Here is a 21,661-nt window from a genome sequence, read left to right on the forward strand (position 1 = left end):
CATCAAAACATACAACCCCACATCAAAACATACAACCCCACATCAAAACATACAACACCACATCAAAACATACAACCCCACATCAACACATACAACCCCACATCAAAACATACAACCCCACATCAAAACATACAACACCACATCAAAACATACAACCCCACATCAAAACATACAACCCCACATCAACACATACAACCCCACATCAAAACATACAACACCACATCAAAACATACAACCCCACATCAAAACATACAACCCCACATCAACACATACAACCCCACATCAAAACATACAACCCCCACATCAACATACAACCCCACATCAAAACATACAACCCCACATCAAAACATACAACCCCACATCAAAACATACAACCCCACATCAACACATACAACCCCACATCAAAACATACAACCCCACATCAAAACATACAACCCCACATCAAAACATACAACCCCACATCAACACATACAACCCCACATCAAAACATACAACCCCACATCAAAACATACAACCCCACATCAACACATACAACCCCACATCAACACATACAACCCCCACATCAAAACATACAACCCCACATCAAAACATACAACCCCACATCAAAACATACAACCCCACATCAACACATACAACCCCACATCAAAACATACAACCCCACATCAAAACATACAACCCCACATCAAAACATACAACCTCACATCAAAACATACAACCTCACATCAAAACATACAACCCCCACATCAACAAATCACAACTATGCCTTTAAAGGAACGCGCCAACATTTTGGGAGATCCGCCTATTTGCCATAATCGCGATAAAAGATGGATGCCCTTCTCTTCTCTGTGTGTGCAGTAGAAAGTAGCCACGCTGCTAGTTAGCTTAGCACAATGACTGGTAGTCTGCGGAATGGCTAGCAGTCACCAAATACAAATTCCAACAGTGCCAGCGATGGTCGGCTGAGTGTGTCTGGGGTTTTAGGAACGCACACACGCGCACAAACACACACACACGCAGGCACGCACATATGCAGGCGCACGCACGCACACACACAGTGGCACGCACCGCACGCATGCACGCACACACATGGAGGCGCGCACGCATACATACACACACACACAGGGAGGCGCGCACGCACACATACGCGCACACACACACACACACACACACACACACACAGGGAGGTGCGCACACACCACACACACTGCACACACGCACGCGCACACACACACACACACACACACACACACACACACACACACAGGGAGGTGCACACACACCACACGCACACACACACACACACACACACACACACACACACACACACACAGACAGGGAGTGAATGTCAGTGATTCAGTATTGATCCACAGACAGTATAAGCCTCACACTTCTATTCAGGCTGCAGCTTCACTTTTCACTGGCTAATTGTTTATTTTTCCTGCTTTGTGTCAAGGAGCCTAAAAAAGAGGGATAAGACATCACTCACGTCACAGCCTTTGAATTTTGCATTGGGGCCAGTTCTATTGAAGTGAATGGGACGGGCAATGGGAAAGTCCCATAAACCATCTGTGTCCTTTCACCTTTGATTGAAAAATGCTTTCACCAGATTAAAGACATGAATGTGTACAGTATGTGATGTTGACTGATGGCCTGTTCTGATGTTGGTTTTATGTAAATGTGCATGTTTGTCTTCCTTATTATTGGTCTCCAAACAGATCATGGCTCTGTCCAGCAGCTGCATATAGCTCAACTCCAGCCCCTGTTTGGTCCAAAATAGATTAACTAAACTACATCATGATAAAAGACCGAACAGGTCATCAGTCAACATCACATCATGTGATTTCTTTACTCTGGTCGAAGTATTTTTCAATCAAAGGTGAAACGATGCAGATTAGATGGTTTATAGTCTTTTACATAGTCACTTAGTCACACTTATAGTCACTTAGCCTACCTGCCCCATTCACTTCAATATAACTGGCCCCAATGTCTGACCCCAATGCAAAATGTGAATGCTGTGACGTGAGTGATGTCTTAGGGGCCGTGTGGACAGGAAGTGTTTTCTCCAGGTCAGAGATGTCTTAGGAAGTGTGGACAGGAAGTGTTTTCTCCAGGTCAGAGATGTCTTAGGAAGTGTGGACAGGAAGTGTTTTCTCCAGGTCAGAGATGTTTTAGGGGCCGTGTGGACAGGAAGTGTTTTCTCCAGGTCAGAGATGTTTTAGGGGCCGTGTGGACAGGAAGTGTTTTCTCCAGGTCAGAGATGTCTTAGGGGCCGTGTGGACAGGAAGTGTTTTCTCCATGTCAGAGATGTCTTAGGGGCCGTGTGGACAGGAAGTGTTTTCTCCAGGTCAGAGATGTCTTAGGGACCGTGTGGACAGGAAGTGTTTTCTCCAGGTCAGAGATGTCTTAGGGGCCGTGTGGACAGGAAGTGTTTTCTCCAGGTCAGAGATGTCTTAGGAAGTGTGGACAGGAAGTGTTTTCTCCAGGTCAGAGATGTCTTAGGAAGTGTGGACAGGAAGTGTTTTCTCCAGGTCAGATATGTCTTAGGAAGTGTGGACAGGAAGTGTTTTCTCCAGGTCAGAGATGTCTTAGGGACCGTGTGGACAGGAAGTGTTTTCTCCAGGTCAGAGATGTCTTAGGAAGTGTGGACAGGAAGTGTTTTCTCCAGGTCAGATATGTCTTAGGAAGTGTGGACAGGAAGTGTTTTCTCCAGGTCAGAGATGTCTTAGGGGCTGTGTGGACAGGAAGTGTTTTCTCCAGGTCAGAGATGTCTTAGGAAGTGTGGACAGGAAGTGTTTTCTCCAGGTCAGAGATGTCTTAGGGACCGTGTGGACAGGAAGTGTTTTCTCCAGGTCAGAGATGTTTTAGGGACCGTGTGGACAGGAAGTGTTTTCTCCAGGTCAGAGATGTCTTAGGGACTGTGTGGACAGGAAGTGTTTTCTCCAGGTCAGAGATGTTTTAGGGGCCGTGTGGACAGGAAGTGTTTTCTCCAGGTCAGAGATGTCTTAGGGGCCGTGTGGACAGGAAGTGTTTTCTCCAGGTCAGAGATGTCTTAGGGGCCGTGTGGACAGGAAGTGTTTTCTCCAGGTCAGAGATGTCTTAGGGGCCGTGTGGACAGGAAGTGTTTTCTCCAGGTCAGAGATGTCTTAGGGGCCGTGTGGACAGGAAGTGTTTTCTCCAGGTCAGAGATGTCTTAGGGGCCGTGTGGACAGGAAGTGTTTTCTCCAGGTCAGAGATGTCTTAGGGGCCGTGTGGACAGGAAGTGTTTTCTCCAGGTCAGAGATGTCTTAGGGGCCGTGTGGACAGGAAGTGTTTTCTCCAGGTCAGAGATGTTTTAGGGGCCGTGTGGACAGGAAGTGTTTTCTCCAGGTCAGAGATGTTTTAGGGGCCGTGTGGACAGGAAGTGTTTTCTCCAGGTCAGAGATGTTTTAGGGGCCGTGTGGACAGGAAGTGTTTTCTCCAGGTCAGAGATGTCTTAGGGACCGTGTGGACAGGAAGTGTTTTCTCCAGGTCAGAGATGTCTTAGGGGCCGTGTGGACAGGAAGTGTTTTCTCCTGGTCAGAGATGTTTTAGGGGCCGTGTGGACAGGAAGTGTTTTCTCCAGGTCAGAGATGTCTTAGGAAGTGTGGACAGGAAGTGTTTTCTCCAGGTCAGAGATGTCTTAGGGGCCGTGTGGACAGGAAGTGTTTTCTCCAGGTCAGAGATGTCTTAGGAAGTGTGGACAGGAAGTGTTTTCTCCAGGTCAGAGATGTTTTAGGGGCCGTGTGGACAGGAAGTGTTTTCTCCAGGTCAGAGATGTTTTAGGGGCCGTGTGGACAGGAAGTGTTTTCTCCAGGTCAGAGATGTTTTAGGGGCCGTGTGGACAGGAAGTGTTTTCTCCAGGTCAGAGATGTTTTAGGGGCCGTGTGGACAGGAAGTGTTTTCTCCAGGTCAGAGATGTCTTAGGAAGTGTGGACAGGAAGTGTTTTCTCCAGGTCAGAGATGTCTTAGGGGCCGTGTGGACAGGAAGTGTTTTCTCCAGGTCAGAGATGTCTTAGGAAGTTTGGACAGGAAGTGTTTTCTCCAGGTCAGAGATGTTTTAGGGGCCGTGTGGACAGGAAGTGTTTTCTCCAGGTCAGAGATGTTTTAGGGGCCGTGTGGACAGGAAGTGTTTTCTCCAGGTCAGAGATGTTTTAGGGGCCGTGTGGACAGGAAGTGTTTTCTCCAGGTCAGAGATGTCTTAGGAAGTGTGGACAGGAAGTGTTTTCTCCAGGTCAGAGATGTCTTAGGGGCCGTGTGGACAGGAAGTGTTTTCTCCAGGTCAGAGATGTCTTAGGAAGTGTGGACAGGAAGTGTTTTCTCCAGGTCAGAGATGTTTTAGGGGCCGTGTGGACAGGAAGTGTTTTCTCCAGGTCAGAGATGTTTTAGGGGCCGTGTGGACAGGAAGTGTTTTCTCCAGGTCAGAGATGTTTTAGGGGCCGTGTGGACAGGAAGTGTTTTCTCCAGGTCAGAGATGTTTTAGGGACCGTGTGGACAGGAAGTGTTTTCTCCAGGTCAGAGATGTGTTAGGAAGTGTGGACAGGAAGTGTTTTCTCCAGGTCAGAGATGTCTTAGGGACCGTGTGGACAGGAAGTGTTTTCTCCACGTCAGAGATGTCTTAGGAAGTGTGGACAGGAAGTGTTTTCTCCAGGTCAGAGATGTTTTAGGGGCCGTGTGGACAGGAAGTGTTTTCTCCAGGTCAGAGATGTTTTAGGGGCCGTGTGGACAGGAAGTGTTTTCTCCAGGTCAGAGATGTTTTAGGGGCCGTGTGGACAGGAAGTGTTTTCTCCAGGTCAGAGATGTTTTAGGGGCCGTGTGGACAGGAAGTGTTTTCTCCAGGTCAGAGATGTTTTAGGGACCGTGTGGACAGGAAGTGTTTTCTCCAGGTCAGAGATGTTTTAGGGACCGTGTGGACAGGAAGTGTTTTCTCCAGGTCAGAGATGTGTTAGGAAGTGTGGACAGGAAGTGTTTTCTCCAGGTCAGAGATGTCTTAGGGACCGTGTGGACAGGAAGTGTTTTCTCCACGTCAGAGATGTCTTAGGAAGTGTGGACAGGAAGTGTTTTCTCCAGGTCAGAGATGTTTTAGGGGCCGTGTGGACAGGAAGTGTTTTCTCCAGGTCAGAGATGTTTTAGGGGCCGTGTGGACAGGAAGTGTTTTCTCCAGGTCAGAGATGTCTTAGGGGCCGTGTGGACAGGAAGTGTTTTCTCCAGGTCAGAGATGTCTTAGGGGCCGTGTGGACAGGAAGTGTTTTCTCCAGGTCAGAGATGTTTTAGGGGCCGCGTGGACAGGAAGTGTTTTCTCCAGGTCAGAGTGCTACAGGAAGTGTTTTCTCCAGGTCAGAGATGTCTTAGGGGCCGTGTGGACAGGAAGTGTTTTCTCCAGGTCAGAGATGTTTTAGGAAGTGTGGACAGGAAGTGTTTTCTCCAGGTCAGAGATGTTTTAGGGACCGTGTGGACAGGAAGTGTTTTCTCCAGGTCAGAGATGTTTTAGGGGCCGTGTAGTCTCTTAGAACAGACGAGTTGGCTTCCGCAATTTTCAAATGCTTCCGCCATACCGTCTGTACTTCGTAGGGGAGAATCATGCACCAACCGGAATGGGAAGTAGAAAGGCGGGTCTTCCGCTCATTAGTCCAATCAGAATCCAATATGCCGCATTTTTCGTGGACCCACGTGTCGTGATTGGTCGGATTCTGTCGAACTTCTTTCCTGTCTGAAGGTTTTTTTCCCAACTTCCTTGTGCATGTTCTGGGGGTGTAACGTACAGACTGTATATAGCTGCATTCGCCGGATGTAGATGAGACAGTCTGTTTTAAGAGACTAGGGGCCGTGTGGACAGGAAGTGTTTTCTCCAGGTCAGAGTGCTACAGGAAGTGTTTTCTCCAGGTCAGAGATGTTTTAGGGGCCGTGTGGACAGGAAGTGTTTTCTCCAGGTCAGAGATGTTTTAGGGGCCGTGTGGACAGGAAGTGTTTTCTCCAGGTCAGAGTGCTACAGGAAGTGTTTTCTCCAGGTCAGAGTGCTACAGGAAGTGTTTTCTCCAGGTCAGAGATGTTTTAGGGACCGTGTGGACAGGAAGTGTTTTCTCCAGGTCAGAGATGTTTTAGGGACTGTGTGGACAGGAAGTGTTTTCTCCAGGTCAGAGATGTTTTAGGGACCGTGTGGACAGGAAGTGTTTTCTCCAGGTCAGAGATGTCTTAGGGGCCGTGTGGACAGGAAGTGTTTTCTCCAGGTCAGAGATGTCTTAGGGGCCGTGTGGACAGGAAGTGTTTTCTCCAGGTCAGAGATGTCTTAGGAAGTGTGGACAGGAAGTGTTTTCTCCAGGTCAGAGATGTCTTAGGGGCCGTGTGGACAGGAAGTGTTTTCTCCAGGTCAGAGATGTTTTAGGGACCGTGTGGACAGGAAGTGTTTTCTCCAGGTCAGAGATGTCTTAGGGACCGTGTGGACAGGAAGTGTTTTCTCCAGGTCAGAGATGTCTTAGGGGCCGTGTGGACAGGAAGTGTTTTCTCCAGGTCAGAGATGTCTTAGGAAGTGTGGACAGGAAGTGTTTTCTCCAGGTCAGAGATGTCTTAGGGGCCGTGTGGACAGGAAGGGTTTTCTCCAGGTCAGAGATGTCTTAGGGGCCGTGTGGACAGGAAGTGTTTTCTCCAGGTCAGAGATGTTTTAGGAAGTGTGGACAGGAAGTGTTTTCTCCAGGTCAGAGATGTCTTAGGGGCCGTGTGGACAGGAAGTGTTTTCTCCAGGTCAGAGATGTTTTAGGAAGTGTGGACAGGAAGTGTTTTCTCCAGGTCAGAGATGTCTTAGGAAGTGTGGACAGGAAGTGTTTTCTCCAGGTCAGAGATGTTTTAGGGACCGTGTGGACAGGAAGTGTTTTCTCCAGGTCAGAGATGTCTTAGGGGCCGTGTGGACAGGAAGGGTTTTCTCCAGGTCAGAGATGTCTTAGGGGCCGTGTGGACAGGAAGTGTTTTCTCCAGGTCAGAGATGTTTTAGGAAGTGTGGACAGGAAGTGTTTTCTCCAGGTCAGAGATGTCTTAGGGGCCGTGTGGACAGGAAGTGTTTTCTCCAGGTCAGAGATGTTTTAGGAAGTGTGGACAGGAAGTGTTTTCTCCAGGTCAGAGATGTCTTAGGAAGTGTGGACAGGAAGTGTTTTCTCCAGGTCAGAGATGTTTTAGGGACCGTGTGGACAGGAAGTGTTTTCTCCAGGTCAGAGATGTTTTAGGGGCCGTGTGGACAGGAAGTGTTTTCTCCAGGTCAGAGATGTTTTAGGGACCGTGTGGACAGGAAGTGTTTTCTCCAGGTCAGAGATGTCTTAGGGACCGTGTGGACAGGAAGTGTTTTCTCCAGGTCAGAGATGTCTTAGGGGCCGTGTGGACAGGAAGTGTTTTCTCCAGGTCAGAGATGTTTTAGGGACCGTGTGGACAGGAAGTGTTTTCTCCAGGTCAGAGATGTTTTAGGGACCGTGTGGACAGGAAGTGTTTTCTCCAGGTCAGAGATGTTTTAGGGACCGTGTGGACAGGAAGGGTTTTCTCCAGGTCAGAGATGTTTTAGGGACCGTGTGGACAGGAAGGGTTTTCTCCAGGTCAGAGATGTCTTAGGAAGTGTGGACAGGAAGTGTTTTCTCCAGGTCAGAGATGTCTTAGGGGCCGTGTGGACAGGAAGTGTTTTCTCCAGGTCAGAGATGTTTTAGGAAGTGTGGACAGGAAGTGTTTTCTCCAGGTCAGAGATGTCTTAGGGGCCGTGTGGACAGGAAGTGTTTTCTCCAGGTCAGAGATGTTTTAGGAAGTGTGGACAGGAAGTGTTTTCTCCAGGTCAGAGATGTTTTAGGGACCGTGTGGACAGGAAGTGTTTTCTCCAGGTCAGAGATGTCTTAGGGGCCGTGTGGACAGGAAGTGTTTTCTCCAGGTCAGAGATGTCTTAGGAAGTGTGGACAGGAAGTGTTTTCTCCAGGTCAGAGATGTTTTAGGGACCGTGTGGACAGGAAGTGTTTTCTCCAGGTCAGAGATGTTTTAGGGGCCGTGTGGACAGGAAGTGTTTTCTCCAGGTCAGAGATGTTTTAGGGACCGTGTGGACAGGAAGTGTTTTCTCCAGGTCAGAGATGTCTTAGGGGCCGTGTGGACAGGAAGTGTTTTCTCCAGGTCAGAGATGTTTTAGGAAGTGTGGACAGGAAGTGTTTTCTCCAGGTCAGAGATGTTTTAGGAAGTGTGGACAGGAAGTGTTTTCTCCAGGTCAGAGATGTTTTAGGGACCGTGTGGACAGGAAGTGTTTTCTCCAGGTCAGAGATGTCTTAGGGGCCGTGTGGACAGGAAGTGTTTTCTCCAGGTCAGAGATGTCTTAGGAAGTGTGGACAGGAAGTGTTTTCTCCAGGTCAGAGATGTTTTAGGGACCGTGTGGACAGGAAGTGTTTTCTCCAGGTCAGAGATGTTTTAGGGGCCGTGTGGACAGGAAGTGTTTTCTCCAGGTCAGAGATGTTTTAGGGACCGTGTGGACAGGAAGTGTTTTCTCCAGGTCAGAGATGTTTTAGGGGCCGTGTGGACAGGAAGTGTTTTCTCCAGGTCAGAGATGTTTTAGGGACCGTGTGGACAGGAAGTGTTTTCTCCAGGTCAGAGATGTTTTAGGGACCGTGTGGACAGGAAGTGTTTTCTCCAGGTCAGAGATGTTTTAGGGACCGTGTGGACAGGAAGGGTTTTCTCCAGGTCAGGGTGCTTCAGAACTCATGTCCAGAGCACTTCCAACGTGCACAGACACAGCGCTTACTTGTTGTGGTAGGAAAAAGTGACATTGATGAGCAGTGTCCCTTTGAGCAGCGTGCCTCTCCAAAAGTAGAACTTTTCTCTACTCGAGGCTCCCAGAGCACTCTGCCCAAAAACACTAACCGCCGAGAGCGCTTCAACGTAGGGCTGGGATGATTCACTTATCTCCCGATTCGATACTATCACGATACTTGGGTGACAATTCGATATTAATTGTGATTGTTAAGTATTGCGATTCTACAAGTATTGCGGTTCGATATTATGATTTATTGCGTTTTTCGTTTGCTTTTTTAACACGAGACCATGAGAAAAAGTGGAGCGTTTAATGGAGTCGTAGCAGCGGTGGTGAAGCATGTATGTATTTCACTTTCAAAGCACGTCCTGTGTCATCCTGTCCTGTCTAGTAGGAGATACAGTCAATACAATTGTATTTGGCAATAGGGAGCTAGTATTCTATATATTCCTACAGTATTCCTAAAATATTCCTATAGTAATCCTATAATATTCCTATAGTAATCCTCATTATTTCCCAAACAATGCACATCACATCATCTTTCTGACTAGTTCAGCAGCAGGTCTGCCTGCCAGGTCGTTAGCAGGCAGGTAATAATGACCCAGGTAATGGCCCACCCATTACAATGTCTGTCAGACAATCACTTCTCATTAACAACAACAAAAGCAGTTGACTGGTGAAACTGTGAAACAATAGCCAATTAAACTGCATGCTAACCATCCCCCCCCCCCCCCCCCCAAAAAAAACACGCAAAAAAAGAGACACAAACAAGTCTATTTTGCTCTCAAAATATAACTATTAGTGATCCTAAAACAGTTGTTTGTTATATTGAGTGGGTTATTCAACATCTAAACTAAGCACATTTCAAATAAATAAATCAAAATAAAATAAATAATAATGGGAAGAGCAGCCTCCTTACATGGCAGCTCAATTAAACGCTTCCTGCAGACACGGCCCCTTATCCTTCTTTTTGAGGGTCCTTGCTTTGTGTGTATAGTGTGTCTATCTGTGGGCATGCCCGGAAGGACTTTATCTCCGACCGGTAAATTGCCAACATACACACACGCGTGTGCACACACACACACACACACACACACACACACACACACACACACACACACACACACACACACACACACACACACACACACACACACACAAACAGACGACACTGTCAGAATCAATTTGCCTCTGCTGATCAAATCCTCTCTGTCTTGCTAATTCCATGTCTGCTTGTTTGGCTTCTGAGCTCTCCTGTCTGTTATTTGTCTTAGCTTGTCACAGGAGGTAAGAAAAGGCCTCCAGACTCTTTCACATTTATTTGAGTTCCCCTTCAATGGATAATTGCCGACAGTACAGTTTGACCATATCTGTGCTGGTTAAAATACATGATCCCTAACAGATGCTGGTTTTAGACCAGTACAGTTTGACCATATCTGTGCTGGTTAAAATACATTATCCCTAACAGATACTGGTTTTAGACCAGTACAGTTTGACCATATCTGTGCTGGTTAAAATACATGATCCCTAACAGATGCTGGTTTTAGACCAGTACAGTTTGACCATATCTGTGCTGGTTAAAATACATTATCCCTAACAGATACTGGTTTTAGACCAGTACAGTTTGACCATATCTGTGCTGGTTAAAATACATGATCCCTAACAGATGCTGGTTTTAGACCAGTACAGTTTGACCATATCTGTGCTGGTTAAAATACATGATCCCTAACAGATACTGGTTTTAGACCAGTACAGTTTGACCATATCTGTGCTGGTTAAAATACATGATCCCTAACAGATGCTGGTTTTAGACCAGTACAGTTTGACCATATCTGTGCTGGTTAAAATACATGATCCCTAACAGATACTGGTTTTAGACCAGTACAGTTTGACCATATCTGTGCTGGTTAAAATACATGATCCCTAACAGATGCTGGTTTTAGACCAGTACAGTTTGACCATATCTGTGCTGGTTAAAATACATGATCCCTAACAGATACTGGTTTTAGACCAGTACAGTTTGACCATATCTGTGCTGGTTAAAATACATGATCCCTAACAGATGCTGGTTTTAGACCAGTACAGTTTGACCATATCTGTGCTGGTTAAAATACATGATCCCTAACAGATACTGGTTTTAGACCAGTACAGTTTGACCATATCTGTGCTGGTTAAAATACATGATCCCTAACAGATACTGGTTTTAGACCAGTACAGTTTGACCATATCTGTGCTGGTTAAAATACATGATCCCTAACAGATACTGGTTTTAGACCAGTACAGTTTGACCATATCTGTGCTGGTTAAAATACATGATCCCTAACAGATGCTGGTTTTAGACCAGTACAGTTTGACCATATCTGTCCTGGTTAAAATACATGATCCCTAACAGATACTGGTTTTAGACCAGTACAGTTTGACCATATCTGTGCTGGTTAAAATACATGATCCCTAACAGATACTGGTTTTAGACCAGTACAGTTTGACCATATCTGTGCTGGTTAAAATACATTATCCCTAACAGATACTGGTTTTAGACCAGTACAGTTTGACCATATCTGTGCTGGTTAAAATACATTATCCCTAACAGATACTGGTTTTAGACCAGTACAGTTTGACCATATCTGTGCTGGTTAAAATACATGATCCCTAACAGATACTGGTTTTAGACCAGTACAGTTTGACCATATCTCATTAGTGTTTTGCAAAACACTAATGAGGGTTTCCAACTTCCAATCATGGAAGTTGGAAACCCTCATTAGTGTTTTGCTTGCACCTGTGTTTAACCTGCCTTTTCGGCACAAAATGGCCCCCGTGAAAAGGGTCTATTGCCCAAAATGTTCATATCTGTGCATCCCTAGTAATGCTGCAGAGTTAGGGGGGCACGGCAGCCAGGGCAGTGGTAGCGCTGTCGCCTCACAGCAAGAAGGTCCTGCGTTCGATTCCCGCCTTGGACACTGAGGGTGTGTCCCCATCCCCATGTCCCCAGTGCCCACTGCCCAGGTGGGCTCGTCAAAAAGGGCCTTTATATTAATTCTGTGTGGAGTTTGCATGTGCTCCCCTGGGGTTTCCTCCAGGTAGGAACTCCCGGCAAAAAAAACATGCAATTTCTTTATTTTTTTTATTTTTATGCTGCAGTGTTTTGAATAGACGTGTGTGTGTGTGTGTGTGTGTGTGTGTGTGTGTGTGTGTGTGTGTGTGTGTGTGTGTGTGTGTGCAGTATGAACCGTCTGAGCGGCTTGCCGAGGGGCTTTGGCTCGTTGCCATCCCTGGAGGTGTTGGACCTCACCTACAACAATCTCAACCACAGCTCTCTGCCTGGAAACTTCTTCTACCTCAGTGAGTACACACACACACACACACACACACACACACACGCACGAGCACACACACACACACACACACACACACACTAGGGCATTCACAGACTAGTCGACTAGTAAAACCACTAGTCGACACTGTGCTTAGTAGTCGACTAGTCGTTTTTTTGTTTTGTTTTTTTCTTTAAGAAAGAACATGAGGTATTTACACGACATACATGGACTATCATATCCCATATCCCCCACAAAGAACATCAAAACACAACAAAAGAAAACTGCATAAGATACACAATAATCCAAGAACAAACAAGACTATTGGACAAACAACCAAACAAAAACAATGCATTCAAAGTAAATACATAGATCTTGCCCTGTTGGCAGCTAGGAAATGCATAGCTTTAAATTGGAAAGCATCCAATCCCCCAGCTGTAGTTCACTGGTGGAATGAACTCTCAAGCTACCATACGTTGGATAACATTTACTACTACAAGAGCAAAGGCAGATTCTTAGACATCCCCAAAATATGGCAACCACATACAGAGTTTGACTTTGAGAACTTTTTACCCCAGTGTCATTAGGCTTATCAGGATAGGAGCTGAATGCATTGTTTTTGTTTGGTTGTTTGTCCAATAGTCTTGTTTGTTCTTGGATTATTGTGTATCTTATGCAGTTTTCTTGTTTTGTTTTGTTGTGTTTTGATGTTCTTTGTGGGGGATATGGGATATGGGATATGATAGTCCATGTATGTCGTGTAAATACCTCATGTTCTTTCTTAAAGATTAAAAAAAAAAAAAAAACGACTACCTTTAGGGACGACTAGTCGACTAGTCAAATTCACTAGTCGTGAATGCCCTAACACACACACACACACACACACACACACACACACACACACACACACACACACACACACACACACGAGCACACACACACACACACATGAGCACACACACACACACACACACACACACACACTTACACACACACACACACACACGAGCACACACACACACACACACACACACACACACACACACACACACACACACACACACACACACACACACACACACACACACAGTTACTTGTTGGCCATGTTTTCTACTTTGAAAAGAGTCTTAAGGGCAGTTTAGAGTACAGTGATTTATGATGGCCTGACGAGCATCGCTGCATGGGACGTTACGTTCCATACTTCCATCATCACTGGGCGCTGATTTTGGACGCTGTGGCTCATAAAAAGTAATAAATACTAGGCGATAGGAGAACGCATCGCAGAGGTGCAGAGGTTTAATTTAATTCACTTCATATTCATTTTCTCTCAAGACATGGAGGTAGAAAAACATGACAACACAACGGGGCCAGCGATGGGGTCAAAGTTCAATCCATATGAAGTCTGGGACTAAACACAGCAATGTGCGACTGGATCCTGGATTTCCTGACAGACCGCCGCCAGGTGGTGAGGGTGGGCAACCTCACCTCCTTCCCACTGACCATCAGCATAGGAGCGCCCCAGGGGTGCGTCTCCAGCCCCTTCTGGTACGACCTCTACACCCACGACTGCGTGGCGACTCAAACTTCGAACACCATCGTGAAGTTTGCAGACGACACAGCAGTCGTGGGGCTGATCTCGGGGGGCGACGAGACGGCCTACAGAGAGGAGGTGGGGGCCCTGGAACAATGGTGCCAGGACAACCACCTCTCTCTGAACGTCTCCAAGACCAAGGAGATCATTGTGGACTACAGGATGGGGGGGGGGGGGGGGGGGCGCACACCCCCCAATCACCATCAACGGCACAGTGGTGGAAAGGGTGGACAGCTTCAAGTACCTGGGAGTCAACATCCACCAGGACCTGACTTGGGCCGGTCACACCGCCACTGTTGTCAAAAAGACCCAACAGCGACTACACGGACTCAGACGCCTGAAGAAATTTGGGCTAAGGCCAGAAATCCTTAGGGACTTCCACAGAGGCACCATTGAAAGCCTGCTGACTGGCTGCTTCACCACCTGGTACGGGAACTGTACCACCATGGACCGCAGGGCGCTACGGAGAGTGAGACGCGTGGCCCAGCACGTAACAGGATGTGAGTTGCCAGAACTGCATGAACTGTATAACCAGCGGTGCCTCAGGAGGTCCCCGAAGATCATCAAAGACACAAACCATCCCCACAACAGCCTGTTCTCCCTGTTACCCTCAGGGAGGAGATACAGGGTTCCAAAAGCACGCACAAATCGCTTGAGGAACAGTTTCTTCCCGCAGGCCACGAGACTCCTTAACATACACAAATAGTGTAGTAGCCGTACTGTACCGTACTGTAGCTGCTACCATTACGTATGTCTAATGTTTAATTGTATGTTTAATAAGGTATATGCTATTTGCACCTGTATGTCAAATACGTCGAATTTAAAATGTTTAAGCACGTCTAAAGTATGCACATGACATCTGCACCTATGTGCAGTGAATATGCCACTGTCTCTGACTTGTCTTATCACTATACTGCCTTATTGCTTGTTGTGTCTCTTGTTGTTTTTGCACTCATATGCCCTGTTATATTTGTACTATGTTGTAAACGGAGTCCACAGCACAAGAATTTCACACGTGATACTTGTACCATGGAGTGACAATAAAAATCTTGAATCTTGAATCTTGAATCTTGAATCTTGGCGATGGGCACAACCATTATCACAAAGATGCCATATCACCCGTCGCTGAAAGATAAACATTATCGTTGCCACAGACGATGGAATGTGATCGGAGTCGGTCGCAACCACCATAAGTCGCTGTACTATAAACTGCCCTTTTACCCAGAATTCATTGTACCGTAGTCCTGCTTAAGATAGTCAAGACCTAAGCTGCTTTGTGCAGCAGAGGAATTTAGATGCAGTTGTTGGATAATGTTTGATTGATGTACCATGGGCTTTAGAATAGCTGTTGCATTTGCTGTAGCTATGGGGATCCTAATAAACGAAACAAAATCTCTCTCTCTCTCACAGCCACTCTGCGTGCTCTCTATCTGAGTGACAATGACTTTGAGGTTCTGCCTGCTGACATCGGGAAGCTGACCAAGCTGCAGATAGTAAGTTCACACTTGAAGCCCACTGCCATCCATAAGTAGGTTTGGGTACCGAAACCCGGTACCACAATAATGGTACCGGTACCTTTTACAACCAGTACTACGGGTACCGAATCGCAACGCAGATTTAGGTGCCTCATTTAGGTGCCATGCCCGAGCGGCTGAGTGAAATATCGCCCTCCTGCGCTCCGAAAACCGAAACCAAAAAACATTTTGTGAAAAAAATATTTGTGTTTGTATTGTTGTAGTTATTGTAATAATGAATTGTTTGCATAATGCTCGTGATGATTCTGTATATTTTTTAGTTAGTTAAATGTTAATGAATGAATGCGTGTTTCTTCTGTCTGTCTGCCCGTCTAGCTGAGTCTGAGGGATAATGATCTCATCTCCTTGCCGAAGGAGATCGGGGACTTGGCTCAGCTGAAGGAGCTTCACATCCAGGGCAACAGACTGACTGTCCTGCCCCCTGAACTGGGTACTGAACACACACACACACAACACACACACACGCATGAACACATGCATGTACGAACACACACGTGTGCCCTCTCTCCTGCTTCGCTACCCCTGACCAGAGTGGTTTCTCTCACCAATGACCCAACGCCGGACAAGCCGCCATCAAAGCAGACTAGAGCCAACGTTGCGTGACACACCACAAATACTAGAGTGACAGACGGCCAGACGTGGCTGATGGCCAACTGTCGGCTGTGCCCCAACTGTGTGTCTGGGGCTTCGTTTCCGTGCGACAGTCCATATGTCTGGCATCATTCAGAATCAGTTCCAGGATTCCCGGGACTGATCCATAGCTCACTCCCGCGTCCTGCTAGCAGAGCGGTCCACTTTCAGTCTCTGCCAGCCACATCGCTAGCCGGCATAAGGTGGACCTGGACCGCCCGTCCCCGGTGTGTTCAGCCTACTGTGCTCGGCGTGAAGCCACTGGCTGTCCAACCCTTGGCAATATCATACACTCAGGGCTCGACATTAACGGCTGCCCGGTTGCCCCGGGCAACCAAAAAAAACATGGGGCAACCATTTCTTGGTCTTTGGTTGCCCCAGGGGCAACCACGATTTAACATGCAACAAAATATGTACAGCAGCAAACAGCAAAATATACACCAAATAAATGTTTTAATACTTGTTGTGAGTGACATATATGTGACATTTTATTGCTGTTACAATCGAAACGATGTTACTAATTACCAGTCGGAAGCTACGTGATGCATGCTGCACGTGCGGTATGTTTAACGAGTACTGACTCGGACAGGTGGGGCTGCTCGCACACAATCACAGCGGCTGCAAGACGCAAGAAGAACCGCGTCCGCCCGCAGCCCCGCACAGAAACAAAGGACGAGGAAATTGTCATTGAGGTGAAATACTAGTGCGTCTTTGAACGGGACGGAAAACGAATGCTATACTGCAAAGCATGTAGCCTACAACAAGCGCGCTTTCCCCCGCATCGGCGAGTGTCCGCACGGAAAAGTGAGTCAAATCAGCAGACGCGCCCCTCCACAAGGCTGCTGTGCAGATGGCTTTCGCCTGGCCGTGCACACCCCGAATTGTGTAACTACGTGGACGCGGCTGGGCGGACAAAGTGGAGTTTTCAAGACTCCAGCTCACTTCCGCGAGCAGAAACCCACACAGTGTATAAACGCTCCACACGTTTCCTCGTCAAGATTCAGTCTCTCATTTCCGTGCGACAGTCCAAACTTCAAGCATAATTCCAGCATAACGCTATACTGCAAAGCATGTAGCCTACAACAAGCCTACAACATACACCTCGACCAGGACATCCTTCAAAAACGTTTTACCACCGCGTATATGTGCTGAGGAATGATTTGCATCCCTGGCCTGTCAGCCTCTCATACGGGGTGAGAGAGAGAGGGATTGCAGGGCCGCTTCTGGGCCTTTTGGGGCCCTATGCAACATCAGAGTGGGGGCCCCAAACCACTGTCATCATAGTATCCCTGAATGAACATGAGGAGGGCAGGCCCGGCGTTAGGGGCGGGCCTGACCGGGCCGGGCCCCCCCATTCAACAAACTGGCCCCCCCATTTAAAAAATTTTTTTTTTTTTTTTTTTTTTTTTTGCTAAAAACGTTTTTCTGTTTTAAAGTTTAACATGGAATCTGGCTGTCATTAGGCATTGATTAACTCAATGCTATTGCTAACTGTTACTTTGAACATCCATTTGCAATGATTCTGGCTGGATATTAACTATTGTAAATTTGTCACAATGAATGCAATTTGTGCACAATGTGTAAAATTATACACTTAATATTAATTGTTTAGGCCTAATTATTTGTAAAGTCACAACACATTAGAGATGTGTGTAGTTCTTCACAGATTTAGCCTCTTAATTTTGCTCTCAAATGCACCAGGTTGACAAATTTTACTTTAAAATGTACAAAATCTTCTTCCGGGGGAGAATCCCCCCGGACCCCCCTTGGGTAGCTTGGCCCCCCCAAGCTAGGGGCAGGCCCCCTCTGTAACTTGGGTCTGGAGCTGGGCCTGGAGGAGGGTAGGCTACTTAATTATCAATAACGCTTTTAATTAATAAATTAAGCACAATATGAACAATAACTGTTAAAAAATATATGAAAATGAAAGTTCACAAATATTAGTTAAATCCTTTCAGTGCAAATGCATTATAAAAACAAAAAATAAGATTTGTTTAGAAAACGAAATGACACAAATTTATTATTATTATTATTATCATTATTACTACTACTACACCCGGTGCGCACACTGAATAGGCCTATTATACTATACTATAGACTATTATACTTACTTTTCTGTCACATCGTCATTATTAAGCCGGCTTATGACTGCATAGTATCTTAATTACTCAAAATATAAGGCGACTAAAATTGGGCAACCATATTTTTATTCGGGCAACCAAAAGCTCTTGCCAGGTTGCCCCTCCGGCAACCACTTTTAAAAGTTAACGTCGAGCCCTGACACTACACCAGGGTCTCCACTTCCACTGTAATGCCGACAACGTCCAGCTGTATATCTCCACTGAATGAATCCCCACTGCAACTCACTCCACTCTGACCGAGTGCCTCACGGAAATTCAATCAGGGAAACTCAACTGCGGCAAATCCGACATGATAATCATCGGTCGAAATTCCCTCACCAAAGCCACCCACATCTTCTGCCTGACTATCGACCGCTGTCTGTCACACCCTGTCTCCCTCCCCACACATCCGCAACCTTGGAGTCATCTTCGACATTAACCTCTCCTTCGATCACCATGTCAAACACATGACCAGAACTGCCTTTTTCCATCAAACAAATATAGCTTGTCTCCGCCCATCAATCTCTGCTCCCTGCTGTCGAAACCCTAATCATCACTTACAGAATTGACTGTTGCAACAGCAATTTTTTTACGGTTCACCATCCAAAGTCCTCAATAAACTTCAGTACCTTCCAAATTCTGCTGCTCGCCTCCTCACCCACACCCACACCCGCTCCTGTGACCACATCGCCCCTGCCCTCCACAACTTCCACTGGCTTCCAATTCAAAGTCATTCTCCTCGCTCACAAAGCCCTCCACAACCAGGCCCCCTCCTACCTCACAAACCCCTCCATCACCAGGCCCCCTCCTACCTCACGAACCCCTCCATCACCAGGCCCCCCTCCTAGCTCACCGACCTGCTTCACCACCACACTCCTTCCCGCAGCCTCCGCTCCTCTGATGCCACACGGAAGCTTTAGCTTTGAAACTGGTTATGAAATACTGGTGCCTCTATATGACCTACCTGAGCAAAGGGGACAGCTAGGAGATTGGATATTTCTTGGTCTTTATTTAGATGCCTGCGCAACCATCAGTTTAGTGGAGGACGGGGGGTACGCTACAGGGAGAAGTGAAGTGGTGCCTGGCCAATGGCCAGGAAATGCCGGGGCTCGGCTGCAGCCCTAGCGGGAGACCCGTGTCTTTTTTTCTCTCTCTCAAAACATGTAGTAGTAGTAGTAGTCGTCATGCGCGATTGGACGTTGGTGCACTGGCTGCACGTGCAACCCCTAGTGGCCAGATGATTTTTTATTTTATGTTGACATAATGGTTGATGGGGCCAACAGCCTGGCGCCAGGGTTGAACATGGTTGTGCACTCTAGAGGAGAGCAGAGCTAGGAAGTAACCATTCTACACTAAAACGGATATTAGTGGGAGGGGTATATATACACCACTCTCATAACATGTGTGTATCACTTAGGGCCCCCTATCGTTGCATCGGCGCTGTTTCTAGGCCGAGCGCCTGGCGCAGCGCAAATCAGTGGGCGTGGACCAGCGCACTTGATATCGTCGTGCTGGCGCTACACGCAGCCTAAAGCATTACAACCACGCCTTTTATGCGTAAAATTATGCACCGTCATTCTCATTGGATAACTGCAATAAACGAATCGCACGCTTGCCTTTTTAGCTCCAATTCCACTGGTCCTGCAAAACCAGACGAAAGCCAAGCGCTCTGCCCCCCCCCCCCCCTTCATCCAGTCTTGTCTGTCTCCATTATAGGCTATTATTCCATATTATTATGCTTCTCAAACCAATCTAACTGCAGTTTAAATACTGCAAGCATGTAAATACGCTACACTATAGCAAGATCAAAGTGAAAATAATGTTCTAAATGCATCAGCTAGAAAAATATAGCCTATTAGATTGGTGAAAGTTTGTCCAGAAAGATATCATTTTCTCTCGCCTGCTGCAGGAAGGATGATGCACATAAATATAGCCTACATTATGTAAAGTCATTGCATAAATGTGTTTTTATTGTAAAACTAAATGTGGAGTAGGGCCAAGTTATTGGAGCGGACATCACAGTATAGCAGATGACAGTAGAAGCTTCCGAAGCGCGTTCCGCTGTCACTTATCTAAATCACGTTAAATCGACAAGGGATATTTATAGCCCCAGTAGGACATATATGTTTCACATAGGGTGGTGTTTTCATTTCGATGTTTTATTTGGTCCAATATTGAAATGTTCTACAATTGGAGGTTGTCTTACCATTACACATTATTTAGATCCTCCCTTAATATAGGTTTTCGGCTCATTTGGTTGCTATTTAGTAGCGAAATGGAGAAACACAATGCATGTTGGGACATTCACATTGCAGTGAACTTACAGCTTATTTTTTCTATGGGACTCTGAGTGAGGGAGTCAGAGACAGTCGGTATTGTGCCTGGCAGACTGAGGAGAGAGGGAGAGAGTGACACAGAGAAGGGTGACAGAGGAGAGAGCCAGAGGGGAGCGCTCCGCGCAACTGGCGCACTCTGAATAGGCCTGGTTTTCAAAAGCGCAAAGCGCTAAATGTACGCCAGGTCGGAAGATAGCAGTACGCCGGTATTTAGCGCCGACACGCCCACTCTGGCCCATTCTGGGACTGCGCCACGCCCATTCGGCCTAAAGCGCATTTGGCAGCGTAAAGCCATATTGATATCGTCCCAAAACAGGCGCAAGGCACGTTTTTTTGCGTTTAAGGCCCGTTTTAGCGCCGAAGGCTTGTGGGAGAATAGGGCCCAGGGTGTTGAGTCATAGTCTATTTCTTTTATTTGTCTTTATTGAATGTTCCAAAACTGCATGTTTAACTAAGAATAGGCTAATGATTATTTCCACTCACCACTTATTTAATGTGGTTACTTTACTTTGTGGTCAAAAGTTTGGAAGGAAGACACCCCTGTGCTATCTTGTTTCTCACCAATTTGGGGCAATGAATACTTCAGCGCGGCAAAGAAGGACATGGGATTTAAAAATTGGTTATGTAAAGGCATAGTTAAGTTACTGGATCTTTATAAAGATAATAATCATGTCATTTGATGAGCTGAAAGTGAAGCATGATTTACCAGAAAGGCACCTTTTCAAGTATTTTCAACTTAGAAGTTTTATTTTGACACGACTTAACAATTCTGTACAACAACCTCCTATGTCCACACTAGAAATATTCTCAACAGGAAATTGTTATGGTAAAGGACAGATCACGTACTTATATAATATGTTTGTGGGTAATCATAAGGACAGCACGGAAAGTAAGAGACAGGAGTGGATGCATGATTTACAAGAGGACATTTTAGATTGTGAATGGGGTTTAATATGCTCAAAAGCACAAACGCAAACAATCAATACTCGATTGAGATTGATACAATATAATTGGATAATGAGAACCTACATCACCCCAGTAAAGTTAAGTAAATTTGATTCGAATATTCCGGATACTTGTTATAAATGTAATCATCAAGGTACTTTGTTTCATTGCTTGTGGGAGTGTAGTGGGATTCAACGATTTTGGAGCTCGGTGACAACTTATGTCTCCAGGATTACCTCCACACCACTGCCACTGTGTCCTAAATTGTGTACCGTATATTAGGCATCTACCCTGTCAATTGCTCTTTAAATAATAGAGAAAGGAAAATGGTTGATTTGTGCTTATTACAGGCCAGACGTTCAATTGCGTTGTGTTGGAAGAATGTTGGGTGCCCCTCTCTAGGTCAGTGGTTGAAAAATC

The 21,661-nt window shown here is 46.3% G+C and overlaps 1 protein-coding gene across 1 annotated transcript in view; it reads left to right on the forward strand.

Moving 5' to 3' along the window:
* The window catches only part of rsu1 (Ras suppressor protein 1), a 91,339-nt gene that overhangs the window by 27,650 nt on the left and 42,028 nt on the right, over positions 1-21,661 (forward strand). The window contains exons 5-7 of the mRNA XM_083657730.1: positions 11,994-12,112; positions 15,086-15,168; positions 15,526-15,640. Coding sequence (XP_083513856.1) covers positions 11,994-12,112; positions 15,086-15,168; positions 15,526-15,640 — 317 coding nt within the window. The remainder of the gene's footprint in view (positions 1-11,993; positions 12,113-15,085; positions 15,169-15,525; positions 15,641-21,661) is intronic.

Source organism: Poromitra crassiceps (genome assembly GCF_964638095.1).
Source record: "Poromitra crassiceps genome assembly, chromosome: 2".
In the NCBI taxonomy this organism is placed as follows: Eukaryota; Metazoa; Chordata; class Actinopteri; order Beryciformes; family Melamphaidae; genus Poromitra; species Poromitra crassiceps.